General features: G+C 34.0%; 3 protein-coding genes across 8 annotated transcripts; 1 reads left to right on the top strand and 2 right to left on the bottom strand.

The window, feature by feature from the left end:
• Positions 1-1,390: 1,390 nt before the first annotated feature.
• On the top strand, positions 1,391-8,531 carry LOC132269129 (uncharacterized). Its single transcript, XM_059770186.1, has 5 exons — positions 1,391-1,720; positions 1,803-1,915; positions 4,283-4,380; positions 6,579-6,770; positions 8,251-8,531. Exons 1-4 carry the CDS (start codon positions 1,540-1,542, stop codon positions 6,742-6,744), a joined length of 558 nt encoding a protein of 185 aa, XP_059626169.1. The 5' UTR covers positions 1,391-1,539; the 3' UTR covers positions 6,745-6,770; positions 8,251-8,531.
• Positions 8,532-8,977: 446 nt separating this feature from the next.
• On the bottom strand, positions 8,978-13,247 carry LOC132269128 (cyclin-dependent kinase inhibitor 3-like). 4 transcript variants are annotated; one of them, XM_059770184.1, is made up of 5 exons: positions 12,614-13,247; positions 10,812-11,015; positions 10,588-10,639; positions 10,002-10,046; positions 8,978-9,200 (listed from the first exon to the last, which is right to left on the bottom strand). In XM_059770184.1, exons 1-4 carry the CDS (start codon positions 13,048-13,050, stop codon positions 10,035-10,037), a joined length of 705 nt encoding a protein of 234 aa, XP_059626167.1. In that variant the 5' UTR covers positions 13,051-13,247; the 3' UTR covers positions 8,978-9,200; positions 10,002-10,034. The 4 variants fall into 4 exon arrangements, with proteins under 4 accessions (XP_059626167.1, XP_059626168.1, XP_059626166.1 ...); XM_059770185.1 differs by lacking the exon at positions 10,002-10,046 and having other exon boundaries at positions 8,979-9,200; XM_059770183.1 differs by lacking the exon at positions 8,978-9,200 and having other exon boundaries at positions 9,207-10,046.
• A 2,596-nt stretch (positions 13,248-15,843) lies between these two features.
• LOC132269127 (transcriptional corepressor LEUNIG_HOMOLOG-like) lies at positions 15,844-27,321 on the bottom strand. 3 transcript variants are annotated; one of them, XM_059770179.1, is made up of 18 exons: positions 27,066-27,321; positions 26,627-26,731; positions 26,243-26,340; positions 25,942-26,051; positions 25,522-25,808; positions 25,342-25,417; positions 25,111-25,222; positions 23,436-23,485; positions 23,100-23,336; positions 21,676-21,747; positions 21,219-21,440; positions 20,499-20,637; positions 20,311-20,417; positions 19,859-20,008; positions 19,500-19,655; positions 19,262-19,381; positions 16,709-16,906; positions 15,844-16,547 (listed from the first exon to the last, which is right to left on the bottom strand). In XM_059770179.1, exons 2-18 carry the CDS (start codon positions 26,656-26,658, stop codon positions 16,404-16,406), a joined length of 2,310 nt encoding a protein of 769 aa, XP_059626162.1. In that variant the 5' UTR covers positions 26,659-26,731; positions 27,066-27,321; the 3' UTR covers positions 15,844-16,403. The 3 variants fall into 3 exon arrangements, with proteins under 3 accessions (XP_059626162.1, XP_059626161.1, XP_059626163.1); XM_059770178.1 differs by having other exon boundaries at positions 27,113-27,321; XM_059770180.1 differs by having other exon boundaries at positions 19,262-19,378; positions 27,113-27,320.
• Positions 27,322-27,756: the final 435 nt, after the last annotated feature.

Raw genomic sequence — 27,756 nt, 5'->3', positions numbered from 1 at the left:
TTTTTTTTGTTTGAAAAGTTCCTTTTTGTTTGTTGTTGATTAAGAATTTGATCTATCTGCTAGTCTGGTGCCCAATGCCTAAATTTCTTCTCTTTTTAACAGATGATTAATAACTAATTTTTTAGTTGAGGATAATTAGTCAATTGCTTTGAATTTTTATAGGTCACATCTTATATTAATAAAATATCAGACTTGATCTTTGTATTGGAAATGTTTGCTTTAAGCCTTCTGTCATTTGGTCTTTAAATAATTTGCAAAATCAAAATTATACTGTCATTTTGCTTTTAATGAACTAATAGTAAGTGACAAGAAAGGGTTCTTCAACCCATCCATCATTTTGACACTTTTAGGTATGGTTTAACAAAACTCAGGTTCATGTTTTTGCTCATTATTTGCTTCTGTAAACCTACATGTCTTACCTTTGTTATGTGCTGTTTTAGCAAATGTGTTGTAAGCTAAAGTGAAATGACTTAAGGATGCTCGGAGTGATTTCTAAAATATCATCCTTTTTTTCTTTCACATACTCTTGAGAACCTTCAAAATACATGAATTTTACAGTGGTTAGAGACTACGTGATAAGCCCGGTATGTACAGTCTCATCAATTCCCATCGGACAATAGTAGAACTCACATAAAATATCTATTTCCACGAAATATCTATGACCCTACGCAATTAAAAAATTTGTATGTTTTGACTGATACGTTGATAGGTGGTCATTTATTTTAGTGTACTTTTTTATTAAAAGAAAGTGTAACAAGTAAGAAACATAAAGATTTTAATTAAAAATTATATTCCAATTTATGGTACTAGGTTCCTTTTTTGTTTTTTCTGAAATTGATCTTTTTTTTCAACTAGCCTTAAGTCATTTGATCTTAAAATAATTTGCAAAATCAAAATTATAGTGTCATTTTGCTTCAAATGAACTAATAGTAAGTGACAAGAAAGAGTTCTTCGACCCATCCATCATTGTGACACTGTAATTTTGATTTTGCAAAACTCAGGTTCATGTTTTTGCTCATCATTTGCTTCTGTAAACCTACATGTCTTAAAGGTTCATGTTTTTGCTCATCATTTGCTTCTGTAAACCTACATGTCTTACGGTCTTACCTTTGTTACGTGCTGTTTTAGCAAATGTGTTGTAAATGAGTTAATGCTTGGAGTGATAACCTGCAAAATACATTAATTTTGTCTATTAAAATATTCTGAGAAAGTTAAAATAGTAAATTTATAATTTAAATAAATTAACTCATAAATTAAAAGGTAATACGATATTTTTACTAGTGTTATTGTTTAATTTACCAAATTTGAAGTATTATTGTTCAAAAAGTACCTAAGTTGTAGGTAACCTGTATTTTAACCCAAACCCGCGGGTGTGAGTGGAATTTAGCCCAAGGGTTTTGAGTTAACGCCGTCTGTTTTATACACCCACCACCAAAGCCTCTCGTCGGAACGCAACCTTGTTCACTATTCAGTTGCTTTCCTTTTCAGTTTCCACTGTACACATTACACAATACAGGGAGAGTTAGAGAGAGAAAGACTATGGATGTGTACTCATGGTTTCGACGCAGTCTTTCAAGATCCAAAAAGACTTCTTTACCCTCCACGATCGATCCCCAAGATAAGCGACAAGAAGATGATGAACTGTTTGGAGTCACTGACCAATTAATCGATTTCGTCAAGTCCTTTACTCTAGACACCTTCAAGACCTTCCCTCTCCTAGGTATCTTCTTTATAATTATATATATATACACACACACACTCACACATCTATTATTATTTGCATAATTGAGTTTTATTTGTAGATGAACAGGAAAGTAATTTTGGTGATGACAATCCGACTACTTCTGGGAATATTCGGAAGGATCTATCTGATTGGCAAGAACGACATGCCACCATTATACTATCTAGAGTCAAGGTTTTCCCTCTCTCAATTTTGTTTGTTATTTTATTTATTTATTTATTTTATTACGCTTTTGTTGAATGAATTCTTGATTGTATATGCGGTCGTATTAGAAATTATTATTTGATGATAGTCACACGTTCTTGGAATTGATTGTCTTCCTGGGAGTATTTGGGGAATGTTATTAGCCAAATTTTAAATTTGGATATTGCATGCTTTTTAGGTTCTTGGAATCACTTTATTTTTACACTCCTAATTTTAAATTTGTATATTGCATGCTTGTTAGGTTCTTGGTATAAATCACTTTATTTTTACGCTCCTAATTTTAAATTTGGGTATTGCATGCTTGTTAGGTTCTTGGTATAAATCACTTTATTTTTACGCTCCTAATTTTAAATTTGGATATTGCATGCTTGTTAGGTTCTTGGTATAAATAACTTTATTTTTACACTCCTAATTACAGTAACAAGGCAATGGAATAATTTGGTTTTTGGAACGATTTGAATTTTTTATTGGGTTGCTATACAATAAGTATAGTTACAAAGCCGAATACAAGTCCTAAATCTATTATTACAATGAGGGTTTTATGATTCAACAATACAGGCATATAGGATCCGGCATCTTATCTGGGATTGATGCTAATGTCCAACAATCTTTGTGGTGACTAGGAAATGCAAATGCTTTTGGGTATGATGAGAGAAAATTCATTTAGATAGCATAAATCTACAAAATAGTAGCTATTTGACGAACATTCCCCTTCTTTATCATCAGCCAGCCTGAGTGATAAAACTTGCCTTTTAATATAGTATTCGAGGGTTGGCATGTACATTAATGCTGTTGTACTAAGTTAACAAGGTGGTTAAGAAAATAATTATTGATTTTGTATAAATAGTTGTTTAGAGTAAAGATAAAGGTTAAAAGCTCATGGTTATGATATAAACTAAAATAAAGCTAGGATTGTTGAGAATTGTTGTCATCTTTTATTGAACTCCCCTCACAGCTAAGAATCGTGGGGACGTCTTGGGAGGAGTTGTGCTTGTGTTGGACATGGGACAAAAACAGGCATTTATTGAACACTTAAAAGACAAGTTTTTGACACAGTTTGGATGCGTCTACAAATAGAATATAAATTTCTTAATTTTGTAAACATGGTTGACACTTCTTGGGCTCACTAGGAACGCATGAGTAAGGAATATCCTACATTGGAAAGATTTTCTTTTTAACATGAATATGAAAAATAATAATTGTAAGTAAAAAAAAAAAGGGTACTCCTAATTGAAGGTTTATGCAAATTTATGAGAATTTTAATCATATTAAAAAGAACAAAAAAGGTAAAAGGTTTGTATTAAAGAAGTATGTATGAGGGCAGGAGAGGACAAAGTAGTTATCAAATTTTGTACATACACAAACACATGCATGCACATATATGACGCCTCTTTATTATTACTTTCTCAATATCCAAGTTTGATTATGATTTTATTATTTGCCAGTTACAAATTTCATCTATTCATAGAATATTAGCTGTCATGAAGTAAATTTTACTATATAGAGTATTATTTTATATATTTTTATAAAATTATATATTTCACTACCGTGTCCTTGCAGTTTCCTTATTTTTATAAAATTATATATAGTATTAGCTGTGGCCTAGCGGTATCAGGCTCCTACTTCCCAAAGGGAGGTCAGTTCGAACCTCAGTGGAGGTTGTGTGTGTGAGTACCAACTAGGAAAAAAAAAAAAAAAAAAAAAAAGATTTGTCTTGTTGCCATGTTCGTGTTATGTCATGTTTGTATTTGTATCTTATATGCGTGTCCATTCTTCTTAGCCCCGTTGTCTCTTATTGCTCTGAGTTCCCACTGTTGTCTTCACTCACAATGGATTTCTTATAACCAACGGTTGTCCATGTTTCCCTTGTACGGGTCTTTGACGAAAAGAGGAGGGATCCACGTCGCTTCTTTCTTTTGTCACAATGTATTGAGGTGGTACAAGGACATGTGGTTTCATATAAGTTTCATAATTGTTTTCTTTGTTCATGAGAACTCTTCTTGTTTATGTTCATTTGTGATAGCTTTACTTGTGAGAACTCTTCTTGTTCATGTTTATTTGTGATGACTTTATTTTTATGCCTATTATTTATGCTTCTCATCGAACATTTTTCCGTGTTTGTTCAATCCTTGTGGACTGCATTTTCTTTCTGGGAGTTTGTAAGATAACTTCAAGCCCAGTTTGATTAGTACTTAAAGAATGCATGAATGGGAGATGTGATTTTGCATAATTGGCTGTTATTTCTTGTAAGCTACAATTCAGTGTGGCTTCATAGTAATATTAATTCAATTGCTGTTTCTCATTTCATTTATTAATTAAATTTTGGTTTTTCTCCAGGATTTGTCACTACTTAGGCTTAGGTTATGCCCTCGTCACTTGAAGGAGCGACAATTTTGGAGAGTATATTTTACGCTTGTCAAGAGCTATGTGGCTGAGTAAGTTTTGTGTATTTTTAATTTATTTCTGTCGAGTAATTGTATGCCTTACCTCCTGCTTTGGATTGCCAACAGTCCGTAATTGGTTCTTCTGAGTGGACAAAAGCTGACCTCAGTGTGTGGGTGTTGTGTAACGTGTAGCTTTTTCAATTGTTAAAAATGAAAAAAATAAGAAGACAGTGAGCCTTGATATTTTTCGACTTCTCCAACTAGATAGAACTTAAATTGCTCGAACAAGTTTAAAAAGATGAAGTGGAAAAGGGATGATTAGTTGATTACTGAGTAATTTTTTGCGAAATAATTTTGAAGGGTGTTCTTGTTATTTCAACAAAATAACTGCATCTCTAGTTGTGACTCTCATTGTTTGTGAAAATTTTCTTTACCGGGATTGGGCTTTGGGCTTCCGGACTTATATTTTGTACCAAGTAGCACTTAGAATGTATTATCTGTTTGCATTTTTGTAGGGAAGTCTTAAATAAATATTATCCTCATACGCAACTCAAATATTGCATAATTGACTTTAAAGTAGGGAAATATGTTCCAATGATTGATGGCAATGATTGATGGCCCAGGCAAACAGGATTGACAAGGCAAGAAGTTAGATATATAGTCATTCACGTTTTTATTTGTTAGTCATTGATGATTGATAAATTTTGATGCATGCCTTGATTTGAGATGGTTCAGGTAATTCTGACAAAAAAGAAGAAGCATATTTCTCTCTTTAGTAAATACCATTAAAGAGCAGAAGCACATGCTTCATGCTTTTGGTCGTAACTTTTTATTCAAGAACCTTCTCATGCTAAATTGTGCTCCATATAAACTAGTCGAGGATAGTTTTATCTTTCAAAAGCCCATAGTATGGTAATCGACCATTAACTGTGGATGTTAAAATAATGAATTTCTTAAGGACAGTTTGTCTTAAGCTAGTTTGAGGTTATAAAGTAACATCACATTTCTGAACGAAGAAAGATAAAATTGCCAGTTTTGATCTTTCATAAAAGTAAATGCTCTGCAAACATAGTTCGGTTTCCGTTGACACCAATAAGTGCATAGAGGTTTTTTTTTTTGGATCAGGTAAGTTTACTCATACACACTGCCCATGCTGGGGCTCGAACTCCACCTCTCCTCTTTTGAGGATGGGGAGGTTATACTATTGGGCCAAAGGCCCTTTGGTATAAGTGCATAGAGGTTGCATCTCAAGAAACCTTAAGTTCTCTACTTTTCATTCTTATCACATAAACTGGACCAAGCAGGGTTTTATTAAATATTTAGAGGAAGAATCTTTTAATCAGTTGACTGCAGGATATATGAAGTCGGGGTACAAATTAATGTTTTTATGATATTAGCTGTAAAAGCTGCGATTTGAAATGCGTGGTAATCTATGAGAAGTGTACCTTCCTATCATAACAGCATTATCGATTCTTTGCTGGCATCAAACTCTGAGAAATCCAAGGTTGGATTACACATGCAAGAATGCAACGGTTTCTCTCAGTTTACATTGTTAAGAGTTAACCTCATATTTTATGACTGCAACAATCTTCCTGAATAACTTGTAGTTGGGACCAGATTATGGTACATGTGCTGTGACAGTTTGACATGAAGTTGCTGATAGATTACATTATATTGACTCAACACTTGATGTGCATTCTATAGAAATATGTAGGGAGTACATATTTCACCACAATAATCTTCTGAGTAATGTGCAATTCTGTTGAGGTTATAGTACCTGTGTTGTTTGAATCAGCTAATACCTGAATTCATGAGTTCAGCTTGGTATTAAGTTGCAGGATAGAACTTTCATCACACTTGCATCAACATATATTAGGTTAATTATCTGATTGTCGGCCAAACCCTTTTGATCTTTGTTGGAACCTGCTAGACTTTAGTATACATGCTAAAGAACAAGGCAAGAGGTATCATAGACATGACTGAAAGAGAATGCATGTCCGCGACGAAGCCACTAATACTTGGAATTCATATTGTAATGGTGCTAAAATCTCTCTTAACCAGCTCTAACTGACATGTCAACATGGTTGATTTTTTATGTTGCAAGGGTTCATTCTGTTTTCATTGTTCTGTTCCTTGTAGGAGTTTCTTCTCTTTACATGTTCAGTCAAAATGGCTGATTTTTTAAGAAGTTTTAGATTGTTAGCTCCTTCCTTCCCCCCTCTCAAAAATATACTCACATTGATTATCAGGTATGAACTGCATGCCATACGACTTGCAAAACTCAAAGGGATGACAGTGGAGAATGAGAACTTATCAGATAGAGGTGCATATGAGGTTGAAATGTCAGAGACAAAGCAAGTGACAGATGTAGTGCCTTCAACTTCTTCGGACAAGGACTTGGATTCTCTCGTGTGACAGTGGAAATAGAAATGAATGAGCAGGTATCACTTTGTTTTTTCTTGCACCATAATTATGTTTATGCATTTGCTTCTGCTGAAAGAGTGTTAGAATTGATGTTACTTTCACATAGTATTTGTTGTAATTTTCCACTTCTAACTCAATTAATTTTTTATTAATGAGATGATTTGATGGTAACCGGTTGGGATCTGGTAGATAAAATATGAGGTGCATAGAGGAGAATGCTTAACGGGATTTGGGGAATTTCTAGGTTTTTTACAAGTAAACCTCCAAAACCCTGTGAATCAGCAAAATTATTGTTTTTGATTTCCCTCACCTCATCCTTTTGGTGATTGTTTGTTTTATAAGTTGTAAAAATATAGACAATGTGAAATTTAATGATAATAATGTTCAGTGGTCCCTCCTCACTTTTATTTTCTTACCCTTTTTCCACAAGATAGATTTTTAAGTGCCAATGTTAGCATTGTAATTATCCCTTATAATGCAAGTAATTATCGAACCACTTGCTTTTTCCTTACCTTCCTTTTGGAAAATATACAACATTATGTTATTGTAATTTGAAATTTGAAATTTGATAGTATGAGAAAGAATAGATACATTACGTCATTCATGTACTAAATTATGGGCCATAGCTCTGTATGGTGGTTAATACTAATTTCTTAGCTTGGTAGTTGCTTTTATATTTAAAACAATATATTTGCGATGAAACGGCTTCATTTCAAAAGTTAAAGCTATTTTAATTAATGTAAAAAATATGTATGTGGAAATTATTATGTACTTATGTAATTATATTTATATATTTGAACCTATTTGAAAATGTAGTTGCTTATATATGAAAATATTTAATTTTACATGCTTCTTTTTATATATACTTGTATAGTACTAGAACAATTTATTTGTGGAGTATTATATAAGGTAAGGTTTTTGCAAAGAGTAGATTTTGAAAAACCCTGACCCTTTGGCGCCAAATAACTATTTGTCACAAAAAATGTTGGGGCAATGAGCAGCGAAGTCAATTTACGTTGCCAAAATTGATGGATTTGTGAGTCATATTCTTCGGAAATAAGTATTTACAATGATGCTAAATTTTTAGATTTTAAGGTTGGAGAATGTGCAACAAAAGCAATTTTATCACCATTGATAAATATAGTTTTTTTCGATGAAAGTCCGTCTAGATAAGAATAAGTTTCAACAGATTCTATGATGAAATTCCATCACGTAAAAATGTATGTAGTCTTACCACCAAAATTGGTTTCATAAAATCATTTTTGGTGACGAATTTTATTTTCGTCGGGGCTTGAACTTACGAGGAGGTGGGTTATTGCTCATTTGTGATTTTTATTCTATTTTTTCGAAGTATAAAATTGTTAATTGTTAATTGAACTGCAGCCTGGGACTTTTTGGTTGAAACTTAACTCAACCTTGATGTAGATTTGGGCCATAAGATGACAACTAACCGGATTCTTTTTTTCTTTATTTTTTATTTTTTATTTTTTCTTACAGGGGTGCAAGTTGGGGACCAAATGCAACCAATGATGACCTGCAACCAAAATACTAACCATTGGGGACCAAATGAAACCAAATTACCGACATGTTTTGCATGCCTCCCAATCTAGTCAATGTTTTTACTTGGCTAGTTTGTTGTCATCTTCATTATTGGGGCCATTTTGTACCCTTGAGGGGTGTTTTAAACTGAATTACCCCAGTGAATTTTAATGAGGGTAATTTTTCTAAAATGGAAATTTATTGACACACATGCAAGCTATAACAAACAAGTTAGTTGATGAATGTTTGCGATGGATTGCTTTCGAAGATCTTGAGAAAGATGGTAAAACCAAAATGGAGCTAGGAAATTTCACTACAAGAAATAGAGATTGATTTGCAGGTTCCTCATTTCGTCGTAATCCAATAGTTGTTACACACATTATTTCAATGTATGGTTTTCCAATCCTTATTTTTTCTCTCTCTCTCCCTCATCATAAACTATGATCCGGAAAAGAAACCATTTGCAAGTGCGCACAACAGTTGCCTACCAAGGTGGTGTAACAAGTACAAGTAAAATTGTGTTGTGTTCTTGTGCCAATGCAACTCCAAGCATATATTAAGGAAAACCCTAATACCATCTTCCAAAGCATTTTGTCATCACATTAAATAAAAAAATAAAAAGATAATTTAGTAAAAACTAAAAGACAATGCAAGAAATATGAAAAAAAAAAAAAAAGAAAAAAAAAAAGGTCACTACATTTTCATTTTTCCATAAGAAGAAAAGGTACAATGTACTTCAGTTCTTGAAACATCCGTCTACCAAGCTCCAACTTCCATAATTACAAAAAACATGATGTTGAAGATAGAAGACAAATCTAGATTCGAATCCCCTTAGTACAAAATTTTATAATGTAATTTGTTGTGCTTTCATCCATGCAACACCGATGCATAAATGTGTTTTATCGTCCCTGCAATTGTGTTAATTCAATTACATCTTTGACGTAATACAAAAAATTGTACTAGAGACATCCGATTCCATCAAATCTATGTTGGAACACACACAGTTGCACAAAGTCATACCACAGAAACTGACACAGAGTACAATGTCCCAAACGAAAACAAATTCACTCACAAAAAAGGTGAAAAGGATTGATGCAGAGTCAATAAATGCCCACTTGTGCTACTAACGGCTTTACCACCACAAGTTTGAAAGATGATAAAAAGTAGTATACAACAAATCCAGGAAACTCAATTGCCACTGACAATGAAGTTCCCGAAAATACTCATAACATGAAGCCCAGAACTGCTAAGTTGTAGAGTAACATGAAAAAAAATGATAATATACATTAAAAAAAATGAAGATATATCAGCAATGTGAGTCTCTAACATACTAATGAATGACTGAAAAAAAAATGTTTATAGAATTAAATGAAGTGCAAACACATTAGGTATAATTCTATTACTAATCTCATGCATCGAACTTCAGGTGAGACTAATTGCTTGCATGAAAGAAACATGACTCATTGAGCCAAAGACTGGTTCAATATGACCCATCAATTAGTTTTGGGTTTTAGAACATTGACAACCACTTCTCACAACTAGTCAAAACAAGGTGGGAAACAATCTTTACCTTATATCCCAAACTGAGAAACATCACCATCAAGATTTTGCATTAAAGTGCACGTTCTAGTTTTCATTTCATCTCAATAAATGGTCGGAAAAGTACAAAAAAGAGGAAAAGACCAATTCAGAGGATGCAAATGAGTTACCTTTTTCTTCTGCTACCATGGAGCATTCAAAATTCAATCCCGACACTAACAAAAAAGAGAAATCGTGTGTAAAAGAAGAAATAAATAAATAAATAAAATGAGTGATTCAATTTATCCCACAAAAATAACAATGATGGAACCCTAGGCATCATAATGTTTCATTTGGAAGGAAAAAATCAGAATTTATAGATTTGATTTAATTTATGGAAGAATTCAGAATGTATAGATTTTAATTCAGAAGGGAAGAAAGTTATTTGAATTTCTGCCAATTATGATTTTTATTTTTTTGGCAAGTGGATCTTGATAAATTACATCTCCCCTAAATTTATGATCCCTTACTGTTTGTGGGGTCTTTCAATCCAACTCAGCTCTATAGATATTTCAGATCTGCTATGTTACAGATCATTAAATATAATAAATATACATCTTTGAGGACTTCTTGTTTCTAAGATTGATCAATAAAGATTTGGTGCCAAAAAACCATAACCGCTAGTCACAAGCTACCTTAGTCTCAAAATCCTCAACATGAAATTAATGAAAAAGAACAGAGAGACGAGGTGAATGATGCTTATAGATCCACTCTCACCCATTCGTAACGTCCTGGAAGGGGCAACTCATTTACGAAATCAAAGTTGTACCTACAAAAAAGCCACCTAACACATTAGGATTTCATTAGTTAGGATGGAGTCATTATAGGTAATCTACTTGAAATAACGTGCATAGATGTAATTAATGTTTGGAAGAAAGAACAAAAACAAAAATAACAATAACAAGTCCTAATCAACAACTAAAAAATTGGAAGTACTATACTTCTCCGTAAAAAGCATCAGTTGCTCCTGCTCCGCAGACGCAAAGAACTCATCCATCTCATCTGTTGTTGGGATGATTCTCCGCATGGTGTTCCGAGTTCTTCGACCGGCTGTGGTCGAACTTATTGGCCTCGTAGTAGAACCAGGGGTACCAATGGTGTCCGAATCCCTTATGAAGCTACAAGGAGTGCTTTCCCTGGTGCTCCTGTTAAACAATGCAACAGTAGTCAAATTACACCATTATATATGAATAAAAAAATTCAGTACAGTGACAAATTATAAGCTCCCATTAAAACTAAACCCTGATCGTTAGTATAACCTCCTTAGAAAAACAAGGCAACTAGTCTACCTTAGCCCCGGTGGCTTTGGGTCTAAATTCCCAACCACACGTTCGAAAAAATTACCCAGCTTGTGTGTACCCCAAAAAATACCGAGGTAAAATTGATATCCTCTTGGTTACCCAGAAGAAGAAAAATGGAAAAAAAAAAAAAAAAGAAGTGGCAAAAATAACATTTTGTAGTAAGGTACAGGCAGTAACAACTATTCGGAATAAAAAGGAGCATGAGATATGTGATTTTTTGTCACTTGCATATTGCCCAGAGACTTTTTTTTTGAAGTCTGTGCAATGGCCCCACAAATAAGATACATCATTGCAAACACAAATGAGGCAAAAGAGTTATTGCTGCCAGTGTAGGCCAAAGGAAAAAAGTATTTCCTGTTAATATTATTACAAGGAATTCAAAACCAGTTTTTCCTTTGTTTTTGCCTTCGTACTAGGTTCTGCCAAACAAGGACCAATTAAAAAGGCTAGTCCAGTGGCGGGAGACTGTCTGACAGGGTCTGAGGAGAGAATTTGATATATGCAGTCTTACTTTTGTGTGCAGAGATGTTTCTTATTTTGAACCCGTGACCTCCAGGTCCAGGTTACAACTAAGACTAAGCAACCTTACCCGGTAAAATGCTTGGATTGTCGAGCATGAGAACAGATTTTAAGCTTACCATCTACCCCCTCCACTTTTGTGTGCAAAGAGATTGTTTCCTATTTTGAACCCGTGACCTCCCGGTCACAACTAAGCAACCTTACCTTAAAGCATGAGAACAGACTTTTAGTTCACCATCCACCCCTTCCCAGTCCCAATACCTTGTGGTGCCCTTAAAGAAAATGAGAGCATTAAAACCGCTGGCCTACCCATGTTCTAGAAAAAAGAAGGGTTGTTTTTTTATTATTATTTCATTAAAGATATATCTCCGCATTACACTGGCAACTTTTTGTGAAAGCAATTCTGCACAGTACCCATGTTTCTGACCCTTTATTATAATACGAGAGAAACTAAAATAATAACATCCTAATGTTAAAACAAACTTCCAAAGCACATGTTTCAAACTCTTTGTAACTAAAAAGGAAATTTGAATTTTTTTTTTTTTTTTTTTCGGAAAAAAGGACACACATGCACATATTTCAGTTTGAATTTACTAGTGCAATTTCAATCCCATAAACAATAAACAACAAGAATCACTGAGTCAAAAATGGCCAACAATATACCAATTAAGAAAAAAAGACAGACTTTCTATGGAAAAGAGAAGAGAGATGAAAATGTTTGAACATAAAAAAATATTGAAGTGAACTGACAAATAAAATAAACAAGTTTATGCATGAAGAACCCAATAAGAATTAGTAATAATACAACTAGTCAAAATTTCTCATAATTACACTACTTTTATTTGTATTTTTATCAATATATAAAGGAAGGAGAAGAAGCAAAATTATGAAGAAAAAGAAAGGAAATAAAGAAGCAAATATACCTCTCTATGCCTTCAAATTCCCAATTGTTCTCTCCAAATGAACCCTCGAAATCATTGTTGTCCTCTGTTTCGTGTTCTTTCTTCTCGGAGAAGATTAAGACCGACCCAACAGAGCCTGAGTTCACGGAACTCGGCCTCAATCTCGAACTCGCTGTAGGGTTTGAGCTAGGATCAGGATTAGGGTTTCGTGTACAATTCTCTTTCTGTGTGGATTCTTGGTGGTGATTTTTCTTGGCGGCATCCAGCAACGGAGGTTTCTCGAGCCTTCGACTTCGAAGCTGAAGATAGGATGATTCAGAGCTTGGCAGTGTGGTTGTCGTTTGGAGTCTCTGTAAAGCTAGGGTTTTGGCTCTGGTTTGGACGCCGAGAGAGGACTGTGATACCTCCATCACACCGATATCGCCTGTGAGTTTTGCTTTCCTCATGTACTTCCCCATCCCTGATAGTTTCTTCGACGATCTGTACCTATTCCATGAAACTCTGTGTGTACATGTGTGTGAGAGAAAGAAGTAAACCCAAGAGGGGAACCGAAGATGAGAGGAGAGAGAGGAGGGAAAGTTGAAAGATTGGGTTCTAATTTGTACTCCCGTTGATGTTAGGGTTAAGGGAACAGTGGTTTTATTTTCTTATATTCACAATATTTTTTCCTATTTTTTTTTTTTGGAAATATTTTAATATCAAGAAACGAAATTTTTTAAAGACTTTTTTTTTTCATAACTTTATCATTAAATTTTCTTACCACAAAAAGAAAAAAGTAAAAAGGTTTTATAAAGTTACAATAATGTAGATAAGTTTTATGCTCTTCAAACCATAATAATGGTAATTTTTTATATTTTTTTGAATTTTTTTAATGCTTATTAAATACACTATTTTCTTTCACTTTCTATTATTAATTTCTATCTAACTAGATACTATATTTTACTTAATTTGAGGGGAAAAAAAATTGTCACAAATATTTAATCTAAATATAAAAATTGTAATCGTTTTTTAAATATTATTAGGGAAATAATGTTGATTTTCAATTTGATCAGCTTACAATCCATTTTCAAATGAAATGAACTAAATTAGTTCTTCACAAGAGTGTAAGAACACTTTCTGAAACTATTATTATAGTGTGCAAGTGCGTATTGAGTGACAACTTCAGCATTTAATTTTTAAGAAATAAGTGGAGTACAGCCTGTATCGTTATTAAAAATTGATGGTGTATCAAGACTTTGCAATGATGCTCCATTGGTGAACGAAAATATAAAAATTTGTCAGTAATTAAATGTGATGATAGGACTCATCTAAAGAATAATCTAACGGGTTATAAATTTGGGATACCATAATCCCAGGGCAGCCCCCTCCATAATTTTTTATTTTTTATTTTTTAATTTATTAGTAGTAATGATGTATAATTATTAATGATCATTTTGTATGAAATATTAAATTTGGCCCTCCAAATATTTTTTAGAATTCTATTATCTTGGTTATTAATGGTAATTTTGTATAAGAATATTGAAGTTGACTTCCCAAAATTTTATGAAGTTCTCATTTATAGTTACTTATCTGTGGAAATTAAAGATAGTTTATGAAATAAACTATTTATGACTTTTTTTGACTTTTGGTCTTACCTTTAAAAATTCAAACTTAATAATAAAGGAAGTGAGATTCGCATTCCACTTTTCTCTGAGCACTTCATTTACATTTTTTTTTCTTTTAAAAGAAATGATAAGAAGGTAATTACACAATTTCTTAATTTATAATGTCATAAATACCCTTTATACAACTTTACTTTTTTCAATCTTGTCAAGAGAGGTAAATTTTTTTATTTTTTTGGATAATTTTTTGATGGGTCATGTCAAAGAAATAATTTATTTTGTAAAAATAAATTTTTTTTTTAATCCTCTTTTAATAATTTTTTTTTTTTTATATAAATATTTTAACATTTTTTGGGGTTTTTTTTTTTCATGTCAAAAAGATAAATTTTTTAATGTGTGTGGGGGCAAAAATCTCCCCTTCCAATTAAGACAGGTCGCTTTTGTATGCAAGAGTCCTGCCCAATACAATAGCTTTGGATTAAGCAAACCAGGATCCTTCCAAGGCCCATAAATGAAGCCCAATTTTATCAAGCCCAAGAGAGTCATCATCAGCCTATCACAAGATGAGCTTAATCTTATTCTCGGTCAAACTTGGACAAACATTGTTCATGATTTGGATCTAATCTTTATATTTTAGGTTTCTTTTGAGGGGAAAAAAAAAATGAATAAATTATTTTTTAAGTAAAAAAAAAAATATTATGTTGAATAAATTGCCTCTTTTGGCCGGACCAAAAAATAAAAGTAGCGGTGCAAAAATTCGTCAACTTTGAAAAGTCAACGCATAAAAACAATGCACTCAAAAATTTTGTTCCATATGAGATTTTTGTCTATATAGTTCTTTTTTCATATAGCTCCTTCAATGCCGTGATTGATAGGAATTCCGAAAGGACGATTGTATTATTTAAAAAATTATTATTATTTACATCTAAAGTTAAGGTTAAAATTATCATTTTATTTAAGATTGTAGTGCAAACTCCCAATAATAAAAATATTTATTATTTTGTAAGTTATGCTAAAACGTATTGGCGCACACACTCTCTCTCTATATATATAAGTATATAAATTATTTGTTATGATTTAAAAAAAAAAAAAAAAAAAAACCAAACTTGACAATGATGACTTTATTAATGAACTGTTCCTTAATATTCTTTCAATTTATTTCTTAAAAATGCACTGGGAAAAAAAAAATTTATTACAATTATTTTATTTATTTATTAAATTTAATTATATACCACTATTTGGCCCATTTGAAAATTTCTGACTTCTGACTACACCCCGGCATATTATAAAATTTATATTAAAAATTTTTGACTCCACCCCTGCTACTGTAGAATTTATTGAACAATGTGAGAAATTTTTTATTTATTTTTAATACATGACTTCCATGAATTGATTGTGCTATACCACGTCACAACATGTGACGTGACATCACGGTTGCAATCAATAAAATTAGACACAAATATACCAAGTTAATTCAAGAGACTAAAGTCGATTTAAATATTCATTGATATTCTGGGCAATTTTGGGGATTTTTATTTTTTTATTGTTTGTAAATGTGTGTTGGTTTTAACTTAAATTTTTGGGCCGAGACCCGAGACACTGAAATTGAAAGACTTATTTTCAGTCTGGGCCTCGCAGACACAGAAGAAATAAATAATAAAATAATATATTTATCAAATTCGTCATTGCATCAAATTCTATTCATGTAACTTAGTACCGTGCGTTTCAAAATTTTTGTCCAATACATGAGAACCCTTATATTACAAGATTTGAATATAAGACGATTTCTACAAAGAGAGGATCAGCCTTCAAAGACGGAAAAAACCAGAAGAAACATTAGATTTCCTGCACATTCAAGGGAATTATATGATCTACTACTAATACAGCAGCCTCCATTTCTATTTTCCAGCGACAAAACCACCACCTATCTATCCATAAATTAGTGCTCTGCTACCGACCAAATTATTACGCTAATGAAGAAATTGCAACCGTCTCCTCACTCTTCACCAAACAATCTGCTCTATTTGAAACTTGACACTCCCCAAGTCCCCATCTTAAACCCAAGAAAGCTCCAAATAAACACATTTAGATTAGCAAACATAACAATATTACATTTCTCATTATAATAATATACAAAACTAGCACCCGGAGACGTATAGTAACACCCTTTGGTGACATTTACCAGACAAGTCGGTACTTGTTACCTTTCCTTATTTCCATAACTTCACAGAGCTGTCATGACTTGCAGAGGCAACTATTCCTGTGACAGGTGACTGTGCCAAAGCAGCGATTATATTCTCGTGTGCTGGAACTGTCATGCTCTTATTCTCAGCCATGTTCCACAGCTCCAATGACTGCAACACAGGTTAAAATGCCCAAAATTAGCTTGGAAATTTGTTCCCATTCAAGCATGTAATAAGCAGAATACAGGTCAATTACTATAGAGTTGGTCACTTGTTATTATCACACTAGACACTGATACCCAATATATATACACACACACAGAAGGAATTACCCGCATTCCACCAATCACCAAGAGAGCTGAATAACTTGGATGGAATACACAAGAATGGAATTGGTTTCCATTTGAATTGAGCTCATGAATGCACTCCCCTGAGTTTAATGACCAAACTTTTACAGACTCCTCGCTGACAGATGCCAAATAATCACCGTTGAGATCCCAGCATAGGTAGTTTACCATTCCGGAGTGCCCCTGATAATAAGGTGAAAGGTTTATAAATATAGGAACTACTAAGTTAAATATTTCAAAGATTCAATCTTTATACCTTAGAAAGGACTATGACTTAAAAGGTATACTGATTGAGGAATTTTCATTCAAAGATTCAATCTTTACTCATTAAAACACTCTTCGTGACTTCAAAGGGAACTCGAATAAGTTTAACTCAAAACTCTTATTTTCTTTCAAATATTCAATCTTTATACATAAAAAAGGTCTAGTGACATAATAGGTACTTTGATTGAGGTATTTTCATTCAAAGATTTAATCTTTATTCATTAAAACACTCTTCGTGACGTCAAAGGTATTTTCTTTCAAAGATTCAATCTTTATACATAAAAAAGGTCTAGTGACTTAAAAGGTACCATGATTGAGGTATTTTTATTCAAAGATTCAATCTTTACTCATTAAAACACTTTTCGCGACTTCATAGGGAACTCTAATAAATTTAACTCAAAACTCTCATTTTCTTTCAAAGATTCAATCTTTATACACTTAAAAGGTCTAGTGACATAATAAGTACCCTTATTGAGGTATTTTCATTCAAAAATTCAATCTTTACTCATTAAAACACTCTTCGTGACGTCAAAGGGAACTCGAATAAGTTTAACTAAAAAACTCTAATTGAGGTATTTTCATTCAAAGATTTAATCTTTACTCATTAAAACACTCTTCATGACGTTAAAGGGAACTCAAATAAGTTTAACTCAAAACCCCTCATTTTCTTTCAAAGATTCAATCTTTTAACATTAAAAAGGTCTAGTGACTTAAAAGGTACCTTGATTGAGGTATTTTCATACAAAGATTCAATCTTTACTCATTAAAACACTCTTCGCGACTTCATAGAGAACTCGAATAAGTTTAACTCAAAACTCTTATTTTCTTTCAAAGATGTAATCTTTATACATTTAAAAGGTCCAGTGACATAATAGGTACCCTTATTAAGGTAATTTCATTCAAAGATTCAATCTTTACTCATTAAAACACTCTTCGTGACGTCAAAGGGAACTCGAATAACTTTAACTAAAAACTCTAATTGAGGTATTTTCATTCAAAGATTCAATCTTTACTCGTTAAACACTCTTCGTGACGTTAAAGGGAACTTAAATAAGTTTAACTCAAAACTCTCATTTTCTTTCAAAGATTCAATCTTTTTACATTAAAAAGGTTTAGTGACTTAAAAGGTACCTTGATTGAGGTATTTTCAAAGATTCAATCTTTACTCATTAAAACATTCTTCATGAAACATAGAAAAGAGCTGACGGATTGCATTAGTTACTCAACCTCACTGCGGAATCATTAACAGGGTACTACCTTTTTCCGTGGAATCACATTCAAACCACGACCCATGCTTTTTTTTTTTCCTTTTTTTTGAAAAAAAGTGACACAAGATTAAATCATTCCTTAGGTTGCAAACATCCACGGATGAAATTATGCATTATGTTTCGAAGCCTAATATACATGGTTGGGAATAATATGAAGCTTTAATTACGAAAGGTCTTGAGTTCAAGACTATATATACTATGTAATTCTTCCTCAGTTTAGCATGCAAGGAATGGAAATTTCTTCTGGTTGTTGTTTGGTCTGTTTGCCTCGCCACGTGAAAGACATGGGCTGTTGGAGTTTGATAGACATTGTTGATAATATCTTAAGCTTTTGGGCAATTAATAGTATAACATGATATCAAACCTCTGATTTTGATAGGTCTTCGGTTCGAGTCTCCATATACGCATTTGTTCCATGGTTTGGTGTGCAAGGTTACAATTTGTTGTAGTCTAAGTTTGGTCTCTATGCCTCGCCATGTGCAAGACAGAATTGAACGCGAGGGAAGGTGGCATACATAGTTAGGCCCATTCTCTAACAACTTAAACTTTTGGGACAAGTGGTATAGTCTAACATAGTATTATATCTTTGGTTCTAGGAGGTATTGGGTTTAAAATTTAATCTCCAAATATGTATTTGTTCCGCGGTTTAGCGTGCAAGTTTGCACTTTGTTTTAGTCTCTATATGGTCTCTTTGCCACCCCATGCACAAGATGGGGTTGCACGTGAAGCAAGGTTGTTGACAATGCTTGTGGTTAGGCAAATTCATGAGTAACATTGTGCGAGGTTTTTTACTTTTCCCATTAGTATCAACCAAAAACCAGGGTGCAATGTTTAGAGTCCAACAGCAAAGTTACATGTCATATAATGAATAAAATTCCTTATGCCCCAAGTATACACCCAACAAGAACTTTCCTTTTAAATTTAAAAATAAAAAAATTGTAAAGTAGACCCTATCTTACAGTAAGAATTTGATATATGATTCAACATACTATGAATGCAAACAAACCTGGAATGAATGGGTTTGCCTATCAGTTTCGACATCAAAGATGGACACCACTTTATCTGATGCTGCTGCCAGTAGACGTCCAATTATAGGTTGAAATCTTACTTGTGCACTGCCTCCCTGCTACACCAAGCAAAATATAATTGGGATTCAAAAATGACCAATTTGGAAATTCAAAACAATTTGAAAAATAATACAACACAGAAAAGGAGAAAGGCAAGACTAATACTAAATAACCAACCTTGGAAACACGAGCGCATGAGAATGGATTGATATTCCAATAGCGAATATCGTTGTTACTATCGCAAAAACAGAATAGATCGTTCTTCTTGGGATGGAAATCTAGGGACATAACATGTGAACTGTGGCCAGTATATGCATGCAAACAATAGCTTGGCTGCAAGAATAATTCAAGCAAGTGATCTAGTAGTGGTAAACATGAATATATTATGAAGTAAATTTTTTTATTGTCAGAATGTTATGAGCATAAAGCACGCCTGTAAATGCAAGAAGTATGGACGCTATTACCATGTCATGATCTAACCTAGAAAGTATTTTAGACATGAGAAGTATCATACAGAAGGGGGCAGAGATACTTACATTAGCTGCATCCCATAGACGCACAGACTTGTCAAATGATGCTGTCGCTAGCTGAGTCGAATTCGGCCTGAAACGAACATCTGTAATTAAATACTGGTGCTCTTCTGGAGTGCTTTCTGTTTGCAGGGTATCCATGTTCCAAAGAACAGCCTAAGACATATAATAGAAATAATTAATGACTAATGCTTCTTATTTTTTTCAACTCCCCCTTTGCATTCACTTTGCTAACAACGCTTGAAGAGTGAACAAAAAGTGAAGGTTCAATCAACTATTAGAACCAGTAGACAAGCATGCCACCACACATGTAAAAAGTGATTTTAGAAACAGATCTTTAAGGAGAATACCCTTAGTACAACACAAACATTAAGTCATATGTCATGTATCAACACAATATTCAACCTGATAACCATTCTTCAATGTGGCATTTGTCTTTACCATACTATGCGTCATACCTTCTTGTCATGTCCAGCACTAGCTAGCAACTTCCCGTCTGAAGAAAAATGACAGCAGGTAACCTTATTTCCTGTCCGTATACAACCAACTTCCCCAAAGGAGAAACCTGAAATGAAGAATCTGGCCTTGTCTAAAGTAGAATTCAAAAATTATTCCGAACATGACAACAACATATAAAATAGATTACCCTTGGAAGACTCTGCTTTGTGCTCAGTAAGACTTTGTTTTAAGCCATATAAATCCCGTCCATCTCCTCCATCATGCGGGAGAAATGATTCTACGTTATCACCAAGGGAACCAACATCTCCAAAAGGTTCTATGTCATCCTGCACTTAGAAATGATATTTCAGGAGAAATAGTAATGTGTGATATTCCTGAGACAGATCAGTCAACAGATACTTGATACATAGGTATATTCATTTAGATGATTTCTCTTCTGCTTATTCATTTATTTTGCTAAGCAATTTGATTGCTTAAAGTAAGAGGTATGATTTTTGAATAAAGTGAGTTCAATCACTGCATTATATTGATTGGAAAATAATATCACGCATCAGTTACTGAATCAACAGGTGAAAGTATCATAAGAAGACAAAACGTTTTGGTAAGCACAGAAATCGTGAAACTCTTTATATGCGTGAGCGTGCATGCGCACACATGTTTGTTTGTTTATTCATTTATTTTGCTAAGCAATTTGATTGCTTAAAGTAAGAGGTATGATTTTTGAATAAAGCGAGTTCAACCACTGCATTATATTGATTGGAAAATAATATCATGCATCAGTTACTGTATCAACAGGTGAAAGTATCATAAGAAGACAAAATGTTTTGGTAAGCACAGAAATCGTGAAACTCTTTATATGCGTGTGCGCACACATGTTTGTTTGTGTGTGAAATCTTAAATAGCATACCAGCTGATTTGTAGACGATGCAAGACCTCCTGCTCCCTCTGCTCCATACATCATCAAGCTTTTTGGCACACTGCTGACATTTTGCAGACTACTTGCTGTAGTTATTCCATCACCAGGTGTGTGAGTTGATGCTGGAGAGTTTGGTGAAGGACCCACCGTATTCCCTGTACCTGTACTGTTGGCGGCACCAGATGAAGAATGTTGTTTTCTTTTTCTGTTATGCTGTATCATGATAAACAGCTGCTAGCATTAATCACTTTCAGAACAAAAGGAAAGACAGCAGCAGCAGCAGCAACAACAACAACAAAGGAAACAATAAAAAGGTCTTCTAATTCCAAATGCTTATGATGGAAGCACAATATGTTTGATAGTTGCAAATGCCATATTTCTGTAAATATAATGACACTTTAGCTCTTAAAATGAGATCAATCATTATATATGCACAAGGAAGCAAAACCTGTTGTAATTGCTGCTGCTGCAATTGATCATGTTGTTGAGATGACGACTGCTGCATTTGTGCCATCTTCATCTGTTAAATAATCACTGGAAACTCAGGAGAAGGCATTTATAGCCGTTGAACAAATAAAAACCTATACTGAACTTCCTAAAATTGGTGAAAGAGCTAAAGATGCCATGTCATGTGAGTGATATTAGACATATATGGGTGTCAGTTATAAAATACATGGAATACCAGAGGAAAGAAGGATGATGATGATTCCATCCATATGGGATAAAGGCAAGGATGATGATGATGACGACGACTAGGGGAGTCTAGGATGTTTTTATTGGCAAGTTAATATATATTCTTCTCTACATCCTTTATACCAAATCGAGAATAATTGAATGAATGTCACATATATAATTTCTACACAACATCTTTTTTCAACTTCCATTCCAGTGAACTAATATATTGGAAACTCCCTTCACTTCAATTTATTCCAATTCTTATAAAACACCCTTTTTGTTTTACTTTGGTGTGGATTTCCTCATTCCACACCAATTTTATCCCCAATGGTGGGAGCCTCATGCACTAGGTTTGCCCTTTTAGTGGTCCACTTCCTTTTGTTTTTTCAATAACTTTTATATTTCTTTGATACATTCAACCGTCTTATTCCACACTACATCAGTTTCCTTCTCTAGTTTCCATTACTCTACTGAATAGGTCTACCTTTTCCTGTTTTAAGAAGATAATATGCGAATCATATGAAGAATTTTTCTTCTTCCAAATCACTTTACCAAGGTTAACTTTCAGATATTACCTGCTAGTACTGCTAGAAACCCTGTAAATAGTCCATATACAAAGCCATTGGAAAACTAACAAAGGTATATATACTTGCACTCAATAACACTGTCTCAATCTTCAATATATTTAAAAGCAGACAAGTCAACGTAGCTTTTCATAGCCTAAGATACTTTTTTTTTTTCATAGTAAACTCAATTAGTCAATCATGCTCGGGGGAATAGAATCCCAACTTTCCAAATCCTGTTCACTCTTGGAACCTCTTGAAACTACAGATGAAAAAAGTACTCCACCAATGGGCAATAGCAGCTATTTTTATGAATAACCCTGAGCCCATAAGGTCTTCAAGGCTTATTGGCATACTATGTGGTGCCCAATCGGTTTGCCATAGAAGCTTACAGTTTTTGCTGCTGTTCTTTTTTTAAGTTAGAGAAATTATAATCAACAGATTCAAAAAGTATTCTAAAATAGAAATTAAACATACTAGTCAATAGAACCGTGAAGGATATATAAAGTGGCATAATTTTTTTAAATCATATTCAAATTTACAGAAATAGTATCATGTCCTTGTGGCATGCAATTACCATGAATGCTAGCCTGCAGGAAAATATTTTTTAGTGATTTTGGGAAGATGTTCTAACCTTTGGTGAATTTGATTGCACAGGGGAGCATATAGATCCATCATTTCTTGTGGGTTGACCATCTTTCATATTCAAGGAACCCCTTGGTAGTCCACTAAACCCATAGTTAGTGGAATTTCCAAGATTGCCTTGTGCCAATACCTGCTGCTGCTGTGATGCCAAAAGAAACTGATTTTGGGTTGGTAGATTAGGTTTTTGTACTTGCATTCCTAAACTTGGTCGTAATTGATCAATTCCCTGCATAACATAGCAGCATTGGTACTAGAAGACTCCTATATCTCCAATTTCAAAATATCAAAAGAATATACATGACAAAGAGGGTTTCCTATAACTTACAGTTAGAGGCCAACCCTTCAATGGAAGACCAGAGACACCTTGGTTTAACCCTGAGAAGAAGAAGAGCACTCATGACAATAATTCTTGAATAGCACATGACTAATGGTCAGTCTGTTGATTTTTTGAAGTGAATGGCAAGTAAACTATTTATCTCAAGGAGATAGAAAGTATTAATAAAACTATTACGCGTAAACTATTTATCTCAAGGAGATAGAAAGTATTAATAAAACTATTACATATTAAAGCAAAGTTGTATTTCCTGGCACCAAAAAGGAAAAGAAAAAGAATCATTTGACTCTCAACTCATACTCACAGCATGTCTCTGACATCATCCAACATCACAACACATAACAAACTTAAAGCCTTAAAGGCGTCTGGGTTTTATCCACCTCCGAGTCTGGTTGATCTCAACTGTGATTTTAGTCATCCAGGAATCTAGGTCAGCTACACAGCTGGGTAATTTAAGGCTCATTAGACTGATAGGACTGATGTATGTCTCTAGTTAAGATAGCATGTAGTAATGCCACTAGAGCTGAAATGAGGCTTGTTCATAGGTTTTGGGAAAGTGTTGCAAAGTTTTGAATATATAGCTAAAAGTGATTGCTCCTCGGGAAACAATTGAATAAAAAATTTCACCTAAGAGGCCTTGAATTAGCTGTCATCAAACATTAAGGGGAAGAGAAGCTTGTCAACCCTTTGTCTTGGAGTTTCAAAATTCAATAGATGTAACTGTAAGTGATTCCTCTTCTGTGAGCAACTGAACCAAATATACCACATAGGGGCCTTTGGGTTTGCTCTCTGATAAAAATTGCTGATCTCTTCAGTTAACACTCTCAGACTTTGCACCCGCTTTCTCAAACTTGACAGCTGAAACATTTCACCAATGCTCCCTAACAGAATAATAAAAAAATAAAATATTCTGAAAACCTCTTTCATCAGCATGGTAACAGTGCCTGAAATTCTCCAACCCCACCACCCCAACAAAAAAAAAAAAATACAAGAAGGCCCAAATACTTGTTTACCAACGTTTTTTATCAAGCTATTCCAGCATGAGTACTCTTGCATGTTAAGTATCTACGCCATTATCATAGTAATTGCCCTCAGAGCATGTGATTCAAACATCTTCAGTCCTCTCTAATTTTAATGAGCTCATCTATGATGTATCCTATGAGATTAAGGCAAGAATGATGATGATCTATAACATATAATGTTGTTCAGGTAGGTCATAGTATGCACAAGTGTCTATTAAGTTCCTGCTGTCCGTTATTCTGGGTCATTCATATAGATTGACTAGAATTTTATGGTGTGCAATGACATTTTTATCCGTCAAATTGTACAATTTAGGATCTAACAAGACAATTGGCAGGTCTTGCGAGTACGTCATAAAAGATGAACTTGCACAACAAACATTCAGGGTAAGTCAATTGATTATCCCAGCTAGTGAACAATGAGGCCTGCTGATGACTATGTAATAGATGAAATGGTTCATGCAACACTTACTATGTGTTTTTCCACTAGAATATATCAATGTGAAATATATTTTCCCAACTTTTATAGAGCTAAAGAATAAAATTTGGTGGGGAATTAAAATTTATACCCAAAACAAGACAACCTTACAAAGAAGGAAAAAAAAAAAAAATCTATATGTTCGTTCAGGAGGTCTCGAGTCTGTTACCTGCACCACCCAATCCAGATTTTGACTGCAAAATTGCTTGTCCATAAATTGATGAAGGATCCATAGACAAACTTTTCTGAGTTGCACCCAAGTTAACTTCCCCTTTGATATCCTATAAATTCCAAAGTTTACATGGCCCGGGGTAAAATAAATCAAAAGACCAATTATAAAATAAAATAAAATAAAATAAAAGTGAAGTGCATATGTAAGAGCAATAGTCCAAGTGGTTACAGTGGTCAGTTGATTTCTTCCCTGCATTTGCTGCAAAGCTGCAGACATGCTCCCAGAACTTCCTTGTACCAACTGGCTGACTCAACAACAAGAAGAGAGACAAATGAGCCACTCATGCTAGGTGTAATTGATGGCAAAAACTTGATTTCATATGCTAAAATATTGTTATAACTATTTTACCCTTGGTGAGTGGAAGCTGATTTGAGAAGGGCCATCCTATTGGCATCAATAAGAGCTGGAGATGCCTCCGAATCCATTGAACGAGGGTTCTTCATTCGTTCTTCATACATTTTCATAGCCAATACACTGGCTGATGGCTGCCCCATCATTCCGTCAGCATTGATGGGGCTGCCAAGGGGAGGATGATTAGGATCCCTTCGTTGCAACTGAGCATTGCGCTGCTGAATGAGTTGCAACTGCTGCATTTGCAGCTGTTGTTGGTGCTCTCTTGCTTTCATTTGTTGTGTCTGTTTTCGCATTTAAAAGATTAAATAAATTTTCTATTCAACTGATCTCGAGAAAAAAAAGAAGAAGTTCAAATCAGAGAGATCACTACAAAACAGCAAAATTAGATTCTGAAATTGTGAAATTCAAAGACACCTCTATATAAGCCGCAGCAGCCTCGGAATGTTTCTCATTCGTCCTTGCAATAAAGATATCCCAAAAGACAGACCACCATTCAAAGAGAAATCCTCCAGGCGCATCAATCGCTGTACATTAAAATTTAACTTCTAATTGACATACCATATGACTCGGTAAATAGTTCCAGTCAATTGATAGAACAAGACCCATGCTGCAGAGGTATTTACCAGGTAAAGTTTATCCTCACTCAATGCAACCAAATAAGATATATATAATAGGATTAAACTAAAATATGCTAGGAATCAGCTCATAATATTACCTACTGGATCCGTGGCGACCTTCCCTTCAGCCATGAAAGCTTTGGCAGAGGCATGCAATTTTCTTTTCAACAAATAGTCATGAATGTAAACATCAAGCCTGACAAGGAAGGCCAGAAAGATGACAGTAAAGATCAAAGTGTAATAACTTTGAAGTTTAAATTGATTTATTATGTGAAGAAAAAATCCAACATCTCTATTTCATTGCAAGCAGAAGTGAGGCACTGCTAGAAAAACAAATTTTGCATAGGAAAACTAGTTACTGACTTTTGGAACCAGAACAACACAGAACATACTATTGAAGATTGTATTTTATTTCCTTTTCTACTATTCTTTTAAAATGATTGAAATAAAAAAAGGAACACAAAAAAAATTTAAAAACATACATCTTATCAGCTTCCCAATTACTCTGCGCCATGATTTGGTTCAAACGCCAACTACAAAAGAACTAAGAAGTAGATGAAATCAATGTGCTCGCCACCAATTTAGTCCTGTACAATTAAAGAGCAAGATTCAAATGAGAATCACCAAAAGCAAACTCCAATAATTGCCGTTAAAATATCAAACCAGGCATTGCTAATCCAAACAAACTACCACAACACAAATCCAACTCCAACCAAATCAAAAACAAAAACAACCAAAATTAACAAAATTCAACAAACAAATACAATATTTTCACTAAATCTTTTCCCAAGAAAATTTAACAAAATCCATATCCTGATAGCGATCTGAATTCATATTTTATTCAACGTTTCTGAGTTGGCTAACATAATTTTGAATTGCCTCGAGAAACTTGTAAACTCTGAGAGAGGAAAAAAGAATTACAGAATCTTGAATTTCAACAGTGGGATGAGGTATATCAGAATTCGTACACTGATCGTGATCCGAAACACGCAAGCCTGTATACTTCTATACAAAATATATAGTAAAGTATTTCTGAAGTTCGAGTTCTTGGAAACTTCTGAACGAAAAATTCACAAATTTTGTCGAGAAAAATATGAATTCTCAGTGAAGTTTTACTACTAAAAAGCTCAAGCTTCCCACAAACGGAGAGGGGGAGAGAAAAATATCAGAAATGAAAAAGTCGGATTTCATTTAACAGAGAAGTGTGTGACAGAAGGGCCTAAACATTAGGTTCGGAGTACGGACACCTGATTTCGGGATTATGTTACGTGGTTAGGAGTTAGGTTTGGTGAGAAATGATCGATGTTTAACCGGTTGGGATTCTGTTCACGGGTTATCCAATCGATGTAACAACTTTCCGTAGGCGAAAGGTAGGTCGTATATCGCGCGCTCAATGCGTTGCATTGGCTGACGTGGCTAGAGGGAGGAAAGCAACGTGTTCGATGTTTAGCAAGTATTGAGGCCAGGTCATTGCTGGATGGAGCTTTAATGACAGACTTGGAGGGGAAGATAAACTCACTCCTCACTTTATATATTCTATGTGCATCCAACTTTCTTAAGTGGTCTATATACTTTCTATACTTTGTGTCTTTAATCCATGTGAACGGGCTTG

Source organism: Cornus florida, unplaced genomic scaffold, assembly GCF_030987335.1.
Source record: "Cornus florida cultivar Cherokee Brave unplaced genomic scaffold, ASM3098733v1 CherokeeBrave_3.0.0_Hap2_Chr08, whole genome shotgun sequence".
NCBI classification, from domain to species: domain Eukaryota; kingdom Viridiplantae; phylum Streptophyta; class Magnoliopsida; order Cornales; family Cornaceae; genus Cornus; species Cornus florida.
The sequence above is the reverse complement of the archived record's forward strand: the minus strand, read 5'-3'. Positions and strand labels throughout refer to the sequence as shown.